This window comes from Vanacampus margaritifer, chromosome 7 (genome assembly GCF_051991255.1).
Source record: "Vanacampus margaritifer isolate UIUO_Vmar chromosome 7, RoL_Vmar_1.0, whole genome shotgun sequence".
NCBI classification, from domain to species: Eukaryota; Metazoa; Chordata; class Actinopteri; order Syngnathiformes; family Syngnathidae; genus Vanacampus; species Vanacampus margaritifer.
Window position 1 is genome coordinate 12,120,741 of NC_135438.1, and position 16,682 is coordinate 12,137,422.

At 39.2% G+C, this 16,682-nt stretch overlaps 1 protein-coding gene across 4 annotated transcripts in view; it reads left to right on the forward strand.

The window, feature by feature from the left end:
* The first annotated feature begins 464 nt into the window (after positions 1-464).
* tbc1d1 (TBC1 (tre-2/USP6, BUB2, cdc16) domain family, member 1) overlaps positions 465-16,682 on the forward strand; it is a 39,980-nt gene continuing 23,762 nt past the window's right edge. For 3 of the 4 annotated variants that reach the window (XM_077571223.1, XM_077571224.1, XM_077571225.1), the window contains exons 1-8: positions 465-689; positions 1,337-1,794; positions 11,433-12,038; positions 13,689-13,778; positions 13,864-13,968; positions 14,833-14,965; positions 15,089-15,180; positions 16,490-16,606. In XM_077571223.1, coding sequence (XP_077427349.1) covers positions 1,345-1,794; positions 11,433-12,038; positions 13,689-13,778; positions 13,864-13,968; positions 14,833-14,965; positions 15,089-15,180; positions 16,490-16,606 — 1,593 coding nt within the window. In that variant the 5' untranslated portion in view covers positions 465-689; positions 1,337-1,344. Of the gene's footprint in view, positions 690-1,336; positions 1,795-5,188; positions 5,341-11,432; positions 12,039-13,688; positions 13,779-13,863; positions 13,969-14,832; positions 14,966-15,088; positions 15,181-16,489; positions 16,607-16,682 lie in introns of those variants that run through there. The other variant, XM_077571226.1, reaches the window with a different exon arrangement.

The following is a 16,682-nucleotide window of genomic DNA, read 5'->3' on the forward strand; positions in this document are numbered from 1 at the left end:
TTTATTTTTTGCTTTCTTTAACGCATTTACAATCTTTGTACTGGTATTTATTGACAATATCCAATAAACGGCATAATTATTTCACAGTGATAAATTATACAATTTCACTGAATCGGTTTGATTGTTGACTACAAATAATGTGGATGTATTCATCTTTGACAGCAATCAATGTACTGTATAGTGATAGATTGCGCAACTCGTGGATGGCAGGAAGCTCAATTAACCTGTTTATCCACCTGTTGCTATTCATACAACAGAATAATGATTTGTCTAAAAAAATAAATAAACCGACGTATTTAGTAATGACTTAAATGTGTTTATTGAAGCCGAAGTGTCCTAAATTTCCCTAACCAACCCGGAAGTAGTGTCTGTACATAGTACCTGTATATGGTAGCTAGCTAGTGAACTTTACTGTATACACTTGACGTGGTTAAAGGTGGGCGTGCCCTCGGTATTGTGCACGCATGCTCCACGCACTCGTCATGTGTCGGCCTGGTGGTTCATGGAGAGGCAGAGAGGATCCTCTCTTCTAAATTTAACTCCCAACTAATCACCACGAAACACCAACCCCACTCTCTCCCTCTCTCCTGCTTCATTTGTGTGGTGGTGTCCACCGGGCGGGCGTCACGAATTCCGTGGAATCTCTTCACTGGACCTGTGGTTCTTGGTTCCGCTTCAAAACTAAACAAGTAAGGGGATCAGAGAAATAAATGATGGGAGAATTTCCAATGAGTTGTTTCGATGTTGTTTAAAAGGTTATAGCTAGGCGATGTTTCGGTGCGTAAAGTCGTGCGTAAAATGACCCACTATAACTTAACGGTATTACAACTGTACTAATAGCATCATTTTGCTGTGTTGTTGTAAAGCTGCGTACGTGTTCAAGTGGGCATCCTGACTCTGATGCTGCCTAATGATTTCATAGAGTGGTTGCTTCTCTGAGTCAATTTATGACGGAATTGTAGATTCGATCTGCCACGTTTTGTCAATGTTGAAGAGAAGATTGCTTTATAAAATATGATCCCGGTAGTATTGCTGCCATGTGTGGTACCCTTGTCACGGTGTAAGTGCAAACAACACCAGGTGGTCATTTGAGCACAACCCTCTCTGAATGATCACCTATCAACCCCTTGCACTTCTAAATACTGTTACGGGCGTCTATCTTGGGGTGAGGGGGAGGAATTTTCCGGGTGCTCCAAGCAGGTTGGGGCCCCTGTGAGTAACAAGAGTTTTCCCCTCTCCAAAAGGCAGCCTTTGTGATTTGAAAATCGCTTTCTACAACAATGTGATGGATGGATATCTCCTTTAAAGTCAAAATTTCCCATATTGTGTTTCCCAGGAAGAGCCATGGAGGGACTTTATTTTGAAGTGAAGTCGATTCGTTCATCTTTTGATCACAGTCCATCAATGTCATCTGGGTCTACTTGTGGCGATATGATGGACGAGGCAGTGGAGGTGGAGGAGGTGCAGTACAAGCTGACATTAATCGGCTCTCTCCCGGTCCACCGTATGACCACCATGGCGATGCTTCCCTGGGTGGTGGCCGACATCAGCAGGTCACAGGAACCCGGCCCGTCGGTGTCGCTATGCGTGTCGCCGTCGTGGGTGCGCTGTGTTTGCGTGCGGGCCGATGGGCTGCTCTGGGACCCCCTAACGCACACGGTGCTGTTTGAGTGCCGACCCCACCAGGTGACCAAGCTCATTCACAACAGCCAGGAGCCCAGCAGCTTTGGATGCCTGCTCAGGGATGCTCCACGCTGTGCCTGCTACGTGTTCAAGTGCCAGGATAGCACCAAGGTAAATGTGTGTGTAGGTGTCCGTATATATAGTCACTAAATCACTGGCTAATGTTTATTTTTATTTGTGGAAAAACTTACCTGATGTCCTTTGTGCTCTTTCTGTAATGTCACAAGTTGCCACCAAAGCTCTTGCTCAAGTTAACAAACAATTGATCTTGTTATTGCTTGACAATTTTTCTATTTAGAGGAGTTCAGAAAATTTAGTGAAAGCTCTTATCCATCCATTTTCTAAACCGCTTGTCCTCATTTAGTTAACATGTATGACACGTAACAAAGAGGTAGCAGCCAGCATGAATATGACCTTGCGTGGACATGTAAATACATGTCAGTGTGTATACATAAACAGTGTCCCTAGAATAGGAATGTGTTTCTTACTTTGGAATGCCTTCATCTCTGCTATGCCAAAACTGACTACACCAACACAATATTTGAAATAATATGTGACTAAAGTGTGGATATTCATCTTGGGTTTAAAGTGGAAGTCAATTGATTAATATTACATTTGTGGAATAAGAGTTATGAAGCAAATTTAGCAAAATCCAGCCATTTTTATTCATCTCAGGGGGCGGCCATTTTGCCACTTGTTGTCGACTGAAGATGACACCACAGTTGCTCGGGGCTCAGGCAACGACCAATCACAGCCACCTGTTTTCTAAACCTGAGCTGTGATTGGTTGTTACCTGAGACCTGAGCGACATTGATGTCATCTTCAGTCGACAGCAAGTGGCAAAATGGCCGCCCCCTGAGATGGATAAAAACAGCTGGATTTTGCTGCTTTACTCATATTCCACCAAACGCCATATTAACCAGAATACCATATTTAGACCAGTGGGGCTGCATAGGACATATTATTGTCAAAAAACTTTTTGGGGGTTGACTTAAAATATTTAATAAAAATATTATATTTATTCGGATTACAGTACTTCCATTGTATGCGGAGTACCTCCAATGTGGTGTTCCACAGGTGTTTGTCCTCAGAGCCCTCCCTTTTAGTATATATGCGCGGGATTTCTCTCGATACTGCTGTTTCCTTGCACATTCCAAAAACATGCTTCTGAGGTTAACTGAAGATTCTAAATCTGCCAAAAGGTGTGAATGGTTGTTTGTCTATCTTCCCTGCATTTGACTGACGACCAGTTTTCCGTGTCCGCCAAGTAAATGCTATAGAAAATGGTTAGCGACAACAGAAATTTTAATTACCGCTTATGTATGGTGTCACTATACCCGCTACTTCGTAGTAAAGGAATATGTGGTATTTATACTATTGGATATAGCCTGATATACAATTTTAATACAAACTGCATATTGTTTTGATTTTTGTCTGTTGTTCACTCTGCAGTGATTATTGTGCGTTTAACGCGAGCTCAGAACCCTTTGTACCGAGCAGGATGTACAACTATGTTACTATGGTGATTATTTCCTCTGGCCATTTTTAGTGATGTTTGTTGTTGTAGAGTTTGTTAGTGTGTGCCTGTGTGGGTGTGTGGAGGGGGAAGGTGGGGAGGGCTGACCACCTGTCGCTCAACTCTGTCACACTGACTTTGGTTTTGGTCACATGCACACACAGATTTATGCGGCCATTGGACGCAGCTGTTAGGCTTTGAACTCTTACCTAAAATTTAAGCAACAGCAACAAGGAACAAAAAAAAAATGTGCACACACTTGGACCTGTAAACGTATTCTCTACAGGAAATAACAAACCAAAAGAGGGCTCCGATCCTGCGACCTCCAAAAGACCTTTTCAGCGTGATGTCATACGTACTTGTAGGTGGCATAAGTTCAAGCGATCTGTAGTTTGCACCACTAGTAAACAAACCCCAGGTGAATTGTTTGAATTATGATTTCATGCATCGGTTTTCAGTAGTATAGTTGTGCTCATACGAGTGCGTGCAGCGTGCAAGTGAAGAAGGGAGTGTGCAATTTTATTTTTCGGCCACACGTGGCAGTAGCGATTCAATATTCTTTTTCTTCCATAGGGCGTCTTTAAATTTAATTTGCTATTTTATGGTGATGATCATATTTTACCTTGTGCCCATTACTGCCATTGCATCCGTGTGTGTGTGTTTACAGATTTTTAAAATACCATTAAAGTAACCACTAGGTGTCACTATTACCCGTTTGTTTGCTGGGATCTGTTCTTTCATTAGTTTCCAGTTGCACAGCTAATATTAATCTCACAAACAAATTTATTTCATTTTTTTTTTTAAACATGCATTTGCATTGTTTATGTTTTGCGTGACAATAGCCTAATAAAAAAAAAGTTTACTAACTGCATTATGCAAGATTTAACGTGGTTGGGGGGGGGGGGGGGGTGAGAAGGCTGAAGAAAACCTATAAGAAAGCATGTGTAGAACTGATGCCAACTCAATTCAGTAAGGCTGGATTGAGCACAGATTCGTGCTACTCAAGGTGAAGATCACAGAACTGTTTTTAATACAAAAATTGGAAAAGGGGGGGCTCCAAGAACAGACACCTATGGAACTCCACATGGAGGTACTCCGCATATACTCCAATTCCAAAATGGTAAATGCGATTAAATTTATGAAATCTATTAAATATGAGTACTGTATGCATCATTCCACACATGAGGCACGATACAATTCAGGGCTGTAATGATTCGGTTTGATTCAGTGGGTTTACAATTCAATTCGCTATGATATGGCTGTAGCTTTTGTCATATTTATTAAAATGCAACAAATTGCAACTTGTAAAAGCTATCCAAAGCAAAACTATGCTAGTTAATTAAATTCAAAGAAAAAACAAATCAGCAGCAACACCGAACTGATGTATATCTTGTGTGCCACGTGTGGTCTGCAGCTCTCATAAAAGTCGATTCGGTGATGCAACGTTAAATTTAGTCGATTATCGTTAAAACAAAATTTTTAATTATTACGACAAATCAAACCTGAACAACCACCTCGATCCAAAAAAAAAGCCTAAGTGTGAAAAAAAGAAAACGTTCAAACTAGTTGGACATAATGTAACTGCAAGTTGTTGTTCAGTTGCAATGCTGTACATCCCAAAGGGTTTGTTCTCCCGATTGGGTGTGTTCTCCACAGGAAATGTTTTACATTCATTCCGAGTGTAGCGGTCTAATTTGTCTGCCGGCAACCGTCTACTGGTGAACCTCAGAGGAGTGAGATTTGAGTGCGGGTCTTTCCTCTTATTGGCGGATCTAGCCGCATGAATATGTTTCGTGTTACCAGCACTGAAGACGGAAGGAATCCTGCTTTATGTACAAAACAAATAATATTACCCGAGTCATGTGTGAGGAAGAATGTATAAAATCTACTGAATGACCTTACTTTGAAAGGTAAAAAACGGATGTTGTGCCGACACTTTTTGGTTAGCTTGATGCGCAATCTCCGGCTCCTTAGAGTTTGGGAGCCAGATCAACTTTGCAATGAAATAATATTGGAGCGGGGCTTTTTTGCCTTTGAGCTATTTAACAACAGTTGCCGTGTATGCCAGGTTTATGGCGGATGGGATGAAAGCACGACTCCAGCGATTCAACCTGTTCAACCCCAAGCAGGGATCCAAAGATGTAAGTGAAGCTCTGGGAAGTTTTTGCTTAACTTTATGGGAGAGGGCGAAGTGGACTGTTTAGGCTAACAGTAGCCGAACCGCCTGTGCTCGTTGAGTGGCAAATTGTCGCAGTTTTGACTTGTATGACGTCGTTTTATGCTTAAACGTGAACTACACACATTACACAATTTTGTGGCGTGACTACGGAATGATCACCACCTGGCGGGTAATATTGGCCACCGAATGTTATTTTGAATATTAGCATGATAGCATACTTATCAACACTTGGCGATGTTAACTTGGTAACACCATACGTGTGTGTGTGTAGTGAAACTGATTCAACTCTTTAAATTAAATCGTGAAAAAGCTTTTAAATTTACTTAAGAACAATATAAAGCAATTATTTTTCATGTTAATTATTTCCAATACCCGTGTTGTTAACTACAACAACAAAAAAACACTCACAAAATAGTATCCCTCTTCTACTAATAAGTGGTCATATTTAAAACGCACACACATACTCACACACACACACACACACGTAAAATGCCACGGGGGAATATCCTGCTTCTCTGAATCTGTTGCTGTCATCCTGCGTGATCCTACATCCATGCTTCTTGTTTCAAGTTCCTCCATGACATGCTGTCACTGTTTTTTTCCACACACAGTTCCCCATAATCTTAATACTGTATGTATTTTGTTGGACTTGACCCCTCCCTATTAACTTTCTGTATATCACGTCGTCATCCACGGAGATAAAAAAAAAAAGGGGTGGGGGGTAAAAATATTAATATAGGCAATTGTAAAAAAAAAATTGGGAGGTTTTCCATTACGTGGAATTCTTCATTATTCGTTTCAGGGCTGGGTCCCGAACGATAGCAAATAATTAGGTTTGACTGCACCGCTTTATGTGCCATAGGTACTGCAGCTAGTAACCTCAGAGAGAGACCCAGCAAACCCATTAGGTTCCAAACAAACTTTTTCTGTGGTTTGGTTCTGGTGGGAAAGCCATTCAGCAACAATCCGATGGTTTCTTTTGACATATTTTGATTTGCTTGGAGAAGAAACCAAACCACAAGGGAACACAAGTTTACAAGCTCATCTTTTCAGTTGGACAAGATAAAACAAACTGTTAGTGGAGGTACGAAAACATATTGATACTTATAAACAAAGTTTAGGAAGAAAATAAATAGGAAATCTTTCATGTCTTTTCAGTCTGTTCAAGTGAAAATCCACTGTGAAAAAAACAAATGCAAGAATGAACCCATGAATGATTCATGGTGATATCAGCTCTAGAGACATTGTGCAGATGCCAGCATTTCACTGTGCACTTCTTTAGTCACTTGGGTCAAGCTTTCACTGGAGAACCCGTATAACCATCCCACTTAATTGATTCCTGGTGCCAGTCGACCTTCAATTTGGTAAAACGAGATTAGAGAATATTAGAAAATAATGTTAGTAATCCAGGCTAAAAATGCTGTCGTCATTTATTAACTGTATAGGCAATGCGTTAGATCACATTGTAATGTATACGATGGAATACATTTATTATTTAACATTTAGCGTCTTCATACTGTACAATTGCATTCATGGCTATGAATGGCTATGTGTACTATTCTCACTAATATCAAGCCATTGCGTTTGCACAGATTATTACTAATGTGCCAAAGAAATAAATCAATTACAAAATGATGAAAAATATTTACTACTGACATTCCAACAAAAAATATGTTATTTTCTATAAAGACAACAGTGCCCAAACATTTTAGTGCCACTGACCTTTTTCTAATTACAACATTTTGTTTTTTTGCTTGCCTACTGAAAATTGTATCAAATAATTGAGTATTTGGAGAATATAAAAGTTTTGTTGTTGTTTTCGGCCTTGGTTAAAGAACAATTATGAACACAAAAAATAAACAAACACATTTCCCTTATTTAAATTAAATTAATTAAACTGCCATTGAAAAATAGTGAGAAGGCTCTTGTTAGCCTACTTAGCGGCTATCTGCTAGTCATTAGCTGCTAATGCTGGGGAACGGGCGCTGCATTGTACAATGTCAGCGTACGGGAAATTAATTTGTTTTTTCAGCATCCTTAATTAGTGATTGGATATGATTTCAGAATGAAGATGATTTGATGTTGATGGCAGTTTAAACTTTAACTGGGCTGCAACTTCCAGTCATGACGATGAGCCACCGTGCACAGCCACAAACAACTTCAAATTAACTCATTCACTGCCATTGACGGCTATAGACGTCAAAAATTCATTAGAACTATTTCTATTTAATATTTTTTCTCACTTTTGTTAACAAGAGTATGAAAACCTAGAAAACATTTTTTATTGTACATTTAGAACAGATATAAACATTTTCAGGCGATTACATTTTTTAATTGAAATTAATTGCATGACTTCAATAGTTAACTCACAATTAATCACAAATTTTATATCTGTTCTAAATGTACAATCATTTTTTCTAGGTTTTCATACCCTTGTTAACAAAAGTGGGGACATTTTTTTTTAGACTAATAGAAATAGTTCGAATGAATTTATGACGTCTATAGCCGTCAATGGCAGTGAATGAGTTAAAAGCGTGCCAAGGCCCTGTGTTTGGGAAGATTTTATTTTGAAGTTAGCGTTGGCATTCCATGAACTGTTGTAAAAGGTAGCTCGCAGCACCGTTCTGTTTTTACATCCGTGCCGAATTATAAATGTACTGTTGTTGAATGGTCATCATCGGTGGATGAGGACACCGTGTTTATCACTGAGCCTTTCTGGTCTTGAGCTTCTTCTTCTTCTTGAAGAGTTGATTTGGACTTGACAGAGAGCTTCGACTTCCATGCCAAGTTGCCAACACATTGCACCACTTTTGAGGTATTAGAATGCCTTCTTTATCCGGCTTTAAACTGGCTCCTTCATCGAAATAATGATGTCGGTGTATTTGGTCTCCACTTGCCAAGCATTTCAAGGATGTTTCCTGATCTCATATTTCTCTCTTGCTCTCCCGTCTGCTATGTGCCTGCCGAACTTTGAGCCGGTGTGGGCTTTGGCTGTGCTCCATAAGGCACATGACTGTAGGGAGGTATGTACACAAGTGGGGCAATATGCCGACTTGTGAGGATTCGGGAAGCCAGACAAAATGCCTTTGGGCAAGTTTCAAATGCTGGGTTTTATTCCCACAGTTGCTTCTTGGCATTTTTTGTTGTTGTTACATTTGAAAATGGTATTATTGGCAATTGTACTTCACATGCAGTATAACTTACTGAATTGTCATGTAATTCTGTAACCTTGTTAGTGGATGATGTAATCTTTTGGACTCATCCACAGTAAGTGCGCATAATGTTTCACATTATTGTATTATATTTATTATTTTATTTTTATGATAAATGTGGCCACCTCAAAATCTTGCTTTTAATTTATGTAATATTTTTTTCCTTTTTTTGTTTCTTAGGCAGCGTAACAGCATCATGATTTTTGGGACACTCTGACCATGTATGTTAAGGCAATACAAGATATATTTATGGAATTCTGTGTTTCAGGAACCAAACTTGAATTTGGGTGTTGAGCTGAAAAAAGTTGAGGAAGCCCTGTTTTTCGGTATCCTCACACTTTGTCATCGGTATCCTCACACTTTGTCAAACACTGAAACGTTTGTTGTTTGTCGGCCAGATTTGCAGCTTCTCTTTTGCTATGGTGGTATTTATGTAAGTTCCCTCTTTTTGAGGTCACAACTACAGTAGCTCTATTTAACGCCGGCTCCGTGAGAAGACTGTATGCTTTTTCAGTATTGGTCCTCTGTGAGCGCTCATGACTGTGGCTGGACACACTCAGGCTGTGTCCAGCTGACTTCCTGCCACTGCTTCCCCCTTCACGGACATTATTGGTTGAGCTTCTAGCCAAGGTGGCCCTTTGAGAGTGAAGTATTCTGTCTTCACCCTCTTTTATTTATTCTGGTTTTAAAAAATGTTTTTGGTCTGTTGGCTAGTATGTCCGGCCTTCATAGCCATAGGTGGAGCTGTGCTATGGAATATTAGTATTATTATTTTTTTTTAATTTGTGTTGGTATGACTATGATAAATTTGTTTTGGTTTGAGTCAGGCTAAAGTTTTTTAAACTAGCATCTTAGTGTGGTTTCAGTCACTGACACCCAATAATGATTTTTTTTTTTTTAGTGCAGGACAATCATGTTTAAAAACAAAAAACAAAAACAACAATGAAAGTTATTTACCATATTTTGCCTGTGCGCCCAAGAATAAACACTACTAGATAATAAACTCTACCTAAAACTTTTTTTTCTTCTCCAGAAAAAGTAAAAATAATAATAAAAATAAACTCTACCTAAAACTCATAAATGTTTTGGTTGCTTGAGCAAAACGTGCTTTTTACGTTATTTATAAAAGAATGTTGTCATAAATATATCCAAATGTAAACCTTTCTCGGACATTATGGCAAACTATCAAAGTCTAGTGTGTTGCAGCAAGACTCATCATTGTAGAGTATATATGTTTGCACAGGTGCAGTCATTCTCACATTGGTGGGGAAATAGTCCAGTTTGAAATCAAGATTTTTTAAACGTAGATACTGCTGACAAAACAGATTACTGTTGGGCTTATCTTTGAGCTTTCGTCTCAAAACGAATGTGCGGGGTTGGTCTAATGCTGACTAGATACGCTTTTTCATGATAAGAAGTAGCTGATAGCACCCTTTGTGTCAGTTCAAGTAGTCAAGAACTTCAGCACATTTTTTTTGGGTGTAGAGAGCAAGTACCGAAATCATCTAGACGTCTTAACATTACAAACCAATGCACATTTTTCGATATGACCTTTCTATATCTTTTAAGGCAGTGTAGAAATAGAGATTGGAAAACGTCAATCACGCAAAGTTTGTTTTCGGACGACAGATAAGTAATCTTATGCCAGGATGATTTCAAAACAAGCAGAATCGAGGTAAGAAACATGTTGTGTTAATATCTACAAAGTGTGGGCAGTGAACATAGAATTTTAAAACCTAAAACTGAAAGACGGCCCCATTCCTTTTTCGGTCCACACCGTCTGTTTTACTTGAGGCGTTTGGATAATAATACTATCTTAATGAGAAAACAAAAGCAAGGCGAGTTTATTTCCATCGCGCATGTCATATACAAGGCAACTCAAAGGCACAGGACCTGCAAGCATCAACAAACACAACACTTAATATTCAGAAGCAAAGCAGAGAAAACAAAAGTAGCGCCATATCGGGAAGGCTATTGTTCTGGACACAGCTGCATAAACGTCCCTGCCCAGATGACACGCAGCAGGATCTGGCAGGAAAGAAGTCAGCAGTTGTAGTTGCTGCTCATGTACCTGACATTAATGACATCACTCATGTGACTCAATCAAATCAACTTCCCTTCCCTGATGGTGCAATAATGCAAGGTCGGGCTTGCGCAGGCATGTGACGATCAAAGGTTTCCGTGTGACTTGTGTTGTTGTTATCATTAAGGCCTTCGTGACATATGACATTTGAACATGTGTGTTTTAGGCTAGACTTCACCTTCACAGAGACAAAGGATTTCTGTTATTTGTGAAAAGGAGGGTTTTCAATACACACATCTGATGGTTGATTGTTTTTATATCTAAAAACTTTGTTTTTTAGATATAAAGTCACGCACGTACATTTGTGTGTTGGTGCTTTTGTCTTTGCTACATTGTGGGGCCCGTACACGCGTGCTTTTCCAGGTTTAACTACCATTGTGGGGACCAACTTGAAATTATGGGGACATTTTGGTGGTCCCCACAAGTTCAGACCTCTTTTTGAGGGTCAAAACTTGGTTTTAGAGTTTAGGTTTGAATTGGGTTATGTTAGGGTAAGGAATGGGGGTAGGCAAAAAAAAAAAAGTTTCAACAGAGCTGCTAAACTCGACTTATTTTGAGTCGCAATTATGGACTTTTACCACAACATATGTTTTTTTATTATTATTATTATTTTGATGCTCATATTTTTGCTATTACTGCAAATAAATATCGTCTTGAAATATTGGTTATCGGACTGCTAATAATTGGTATTGGTATTGGCCTTGAAGAAACCATATCCGTCTATCACAACCATTCATAGTGCACGTTTGTGTGTTTCAGGTCCCCGAGATCATCAGTACGCTCAGGCAAGCTGGCAAAAGCTCTGCACGCAATGATGACACCCTCACCATCCCCAACAAGCCTTTGGCAGACCCTGGAGACACCAAGCCATTGGAAACGCAGATCACCTTTTCTTCTCTTCCCACAGCAGGTTCTGTGGCGAACAGCCTTGCCCTGTCCCCAGCAGCCTTTGCCAAAAAATTTGAGGTGCTCTTTTGCGGCCGTGTGACTGTTGCTCACAAGAAGGCCCCCCCTGCACTCATTGACGAATGCATTGAGAAGTTCAGCCAGTTAGCTCAGAGCTCAGGAACCACTAAAAGAGCGGTAAATGCCGCCGGGGGGTTAGTCGGTGGACTGAAGAGGGCGTTAGCCTTCCAGTCTAACGGACAGGGGAGTCCCACTTTCGGTAACGGTGCTACTGGGAGCCCCACCAACGGAAAACGCCCGCTGCTGTTCAAACGGGACCCAAGCTTCCCATCACTGCAGGCCCTGGATGAGAATGGACTCTCACCAGAGATCTCTCACGCCAACACTACGGATGCACTCACTCTCTCACCTGGGGTGCAGCCAACCAGCCTGCGGGAAAACAGGACCATGTTGTTTATGGTATGGTAACATCCTGAAAAATATTCATTACGAGCCTTCTAGAACTCACGCTCGTCATGCAACATGGAATCTGGGTGGCTCCAATGCATATTTTGATTAGGCGGTTTAGATGTAATAACCCATTTTTAATGCATTGGATTAGAGTTGTGAAGATTAACCGACAACTATTTTAATAATTGAGTAATCGTTTGGAGCCATTTTTTAAATTTAAAATTGTTCAAATCCTCTGATTTCAGCATATCAACAATAATTGTTCACTGATTTCTGTAGTCCTTCATAAAAGAAGATTGATTATCTTCTGTGTTTAATCAATTCTGTGTGTGAATATTTGTTATTTGAAAAAAAAACAAAAAAAACAACACTCCCGAAGTTGTTGCTAACTACCTGTTAGCATTTGAATGGGATCCCCTCTTCGCTTTTAGCATTAGCACTAGGCTAGTGATGCATGTCAAATTGATCGATAATTGCCGATATTATCATGCATCCCTATAATAAACACCAATCGCTGGTTAATAAACAGTAATCGATTCTAAAAATATTCGATAGTAAAAGCACTGGATTCATAGTTGGGGCAGACATGTTTCCTTATTTATCTAATAAAATTAAACAGTTAACAGTTGATTTTGAATTTCATCTGATATTATTTTTTAAACCTGATTGCTGTGTTGTACAATTTATCAATTAAATAATGCCCGGTGGAGTCATCTACACACATACGTTTGTTTGGTCAAAATTGTACATCGATTGTGTCATAGTATTTTAGCATTTGTGATGATTAATTTTGTATATGGTGCATGTAAAGAAGAAATAAGTGAAGCTCGTCATGCCTAAGGTATGCAGTGAACAAAAGTGGGAAAGGACAAAAGACAGATACTGGCATGACTGTATTAATGCTGACTGCTGCTGAACCCGAGCCGGGGCACACTGACCTTCATTTGACCTTTGCCAGCACAAGATTTCCTGTTGATCTGTCACACAGGAAATGGTCACCAGTGACGCAGGAAATTCTGCCATCCACCTCAGCAGACGTCAACATAGCATTCCTCTAGTCTCCTGTTCCAGGATGGAGACAGTGACCTCATTGTGGCGATATCATTACCTCACCTTTGTTCCCTTTCCTGTGAAGACCCGTTCAATCCATGGCTTCTGCTTGGTTCCAGCTAGAGCAGAGCAGTGAAGGGGAACCCCAGACAAGAATAACTTCTGATTCCGAAGACTCGCAGACATGAGATCACTCGCTCATTGCAAACCACCAAATGGCCTCTTGAGGCCCAGCAGTGATAGTGACTCGTGTTGTAATTATGTTTTGAATGGGGGACATTCCCTGGAGCGGAACTATCTGGGCAGAGAAGAAATGAAACTGCCATTTAACACGTTTGATGGTTTTTAATCGTATTTGTCATGTAGTCATTAATCGGACCTAATGCAATGGCCTTGTTCGTCCCTTTGAGCAAGATTCCGTGTTATCAGTGTACTCTGAGCTCTTCTTATTTTGTGATTCACTACTAGTTTTTGAGAATATGGCATGTGACCTAGGGCCCATAAATTCTAATTTCAACCCGAAATATTTGATGTAACTGATTTATGTAAGTGTATTTTTTTTTATTTTATGTAATATGCATGGCATTTAAAAGTATGATCTTCCTGTAGGTGGGCAGGTCACAGATCTTTTTGGTTAGTCCAGACACTAAGAAGGTCGCCATCGAAAAGAGTTTCCGTGAAATCTCTTTCTGCTCACAGGTATGTACCTTTTGTTTTTTTTCTACATAATGTATTATGTAAACCCTGTCCAGTGTCACTCACAGTCCTGATGATCTCTTTCTAGGGTATTCGCCATGTGGACCACTTTGGCTTTATTTGCAGGGAGACCGTGGAAAGAGGAAGCTGCCACTTTGTTTGCTATATCTTTCAGTGTACGGATGAGTCTCTGGTAAGATGGGGTTTTTCTATGCACTCACAAGTTTTTCCCCTGAGTCAGCTGAATGGAATGTTGCGTAAATTAAAATGTCCCGGGTATTGGATTGAGACCACGGTCACATGCACCGACACCAGGTTAACAAAAATAATGGTCAGAAAAACACTGAAAATAGAGTTGTGGGGAAAAAAAAAAATTCTTGAGAGAGCTCAGTATTGTTCATTCGGTAAATTTACCGATTCGACGTGTCATCATCATTGCTCTCCCTCTTTTTCATTTTTTTTAATTTTGTATGTGTGTGAGTGTGTACTCATTAGTTCACCTAAAACCTATTAAAAATCCCATACCGTTCACCTAAACCGAATACTTCAGAATCCAGCTAGAGTCGTGAGGTTGTCAGGAGACCTGAGGAAGGATCAAAGAAAAGAAAGAAAAGTGAAATCCAGCACCAACCAGACATTACCTACTACCCACCGGGTTACCAACCAAAGTCTTTCACCAACCCCAGTTTTCCAATTTTCATGTGACCTAAGAGGCAATTTCCATGTGGAGAATGTTCAAATTGACATCATTAAACGTAAATAATATGTGTGTGTGATTAAATTAAAAGCCACTTCACTGGGCACCTTTGCACATTAATATTTTATGAGGTTCTGACTAGATTATGCCATCTTTGGCGACACAAAAAAATGTTATTAAATACCTCTCTGACCATGGAAATTATGATGATTGTATTTTCTTAGCAGTGTTTTTTTACCTGGAGCATTCATTTTACATTCATTTATTTTGCATGAAAGGATGCCATTTCAAAGGTTGCATACCGACCGTATCTTCAGCAACTGTACGTCTCGAAACAAAGCTTGCGTTTTGTTCTTGTAGGTGGACGAGATCATGCTGACCTTGAAGCAGGCGTTCTCCGTAGCAGCTGTGCAGCAGAATGCGAAGAGCCAGAGCCAACAGTGTGACAGCTGTCCCATGCTGCAGCTCCACAAGCTGTGCGAGAGAATCGAAGGTAAGGGAAAAACAATTTGCCATTCATTCCTGACAGTAAATTGTCACCTTTTGCATGATTTGTCATTCAACTTCTCATTAGGCACAAATCGACTGACATTCTTTATTCTGGATGTCTCCTTAGGACTTAATGCGTCTAAAACCAAACTAGAGCTTCAGAGACACATGGCTACTCTGGACAACCAGGATCAAGCTGCAGTCTTTGAGAGCACAATGGTAATTTAGACCCAACTGCTACAACCGATGTTTGACTTTCAGCCTAATAATACGTCATAAAGCCAGTCATTTATTTACATTCTCTTTTCTTTGCGTTTATTTTATATTTAAATTTTAAAGTACAGATAATAAAAAAAAAAATCTTCATTACATACATGTTTAAAACAATATTTTTGGGAAGAGGATGGAATGGATTCATGACATTTACATCAGTTCAAAGAGGAAAGTTGATTTGAGATATGAGTAATTTTTGTTACTAATGTGGTCACACAACAAATTAAACTCGTAAGTTAAGTCAAAGCACCAGCAAGTACTGTGATAAAAGCTTTCGATGTGTGATGGCCTGGCAGTGTGGAAACTTTGCCTGACATCTGGTGGTGATTTTGCTGCACTGCAACACTGCTGTGCATAATTCTGGAAACCCTGACAAAAATTAAAAAAAACTATTTGTCAAAGCAGTAATGTATGGAAGCGTATTACATTCACTTGGGGAAAAAAACAACTCCTGTTTTTCTGACAAATTTTTCGGGGGAGCTTTGTTTTGAGTTTTTTTTTTTTTTTTTTTTCTGTTAAAAAAAATCTGTTTTACTGAATTTTTTTTATGTCAAAAAAATATTCAGAAAAACAGGCTGAAAAAAATAAAATTATTCCGAAAAACAAAGCTGGTGTTCTGTTTTTCGGAGTATTTGTATTTTTATTTTATTTTTTACCTCTGAACTCCAAGTGACTTGTTGCAGACTCGCTAATAGCGGAAGCTGACACTTTCCCGCATACCTCCATATGCAATAAGATGGTCATGTTTACTTACTGGCTCTCAATAAAGGAATTATTGTGTATACTGTATTGTGTTTGTTCTCTAATCTCTGAGGGAAAACCCCTTTAAAAAAAAAAATTCAGAAAAACTGGAGAGAGAAAAATATTCAGAAAAACAGAAAAATAATTATTTTATAAAACAGGGGAAAATTACTCTGAAAAAAATATTCTGAAAAACGAAGGATTTTTTTTAAACAGAAAAAAAAAATTCAATAAAACAGAAAAAAAACAAAGCTCCCCCCAAAATTTGTTAGAAAAAAATGACTTCTTTTTTTTCCAAGTAAATGCAATACGCTTCCGTAGTAATGTAACAAATTTCTTTCTATTCTATTCTTTCTAACTATTCAAATTTGGTTTTGGCCATTACATTAAGTATTTTAAATCAAACAAAATTGATCAAAAACTACTGAAAACTTCCACAGAAAGAAGGAGAATAAAAAGGCTTCAAGTTCAACACATTCATACTTACAACCATATAATTTCTTCTGATATGTAGAGGTCTCGTCCTAAGAGTGAACAGGAAGAAAATGAGCTTACAATGGCATCTTTGAGGAATTTGTATGAGGAGAGGCAGAGGATTCATCATCACATTCTGCCAAAGGACACTAAACTGGTAATTCATTTTTGTATTTTATTTTTTTTAGTTATCATTTGATTGTGCTAAAAGTCTACAAATGCATGGCTGTCGC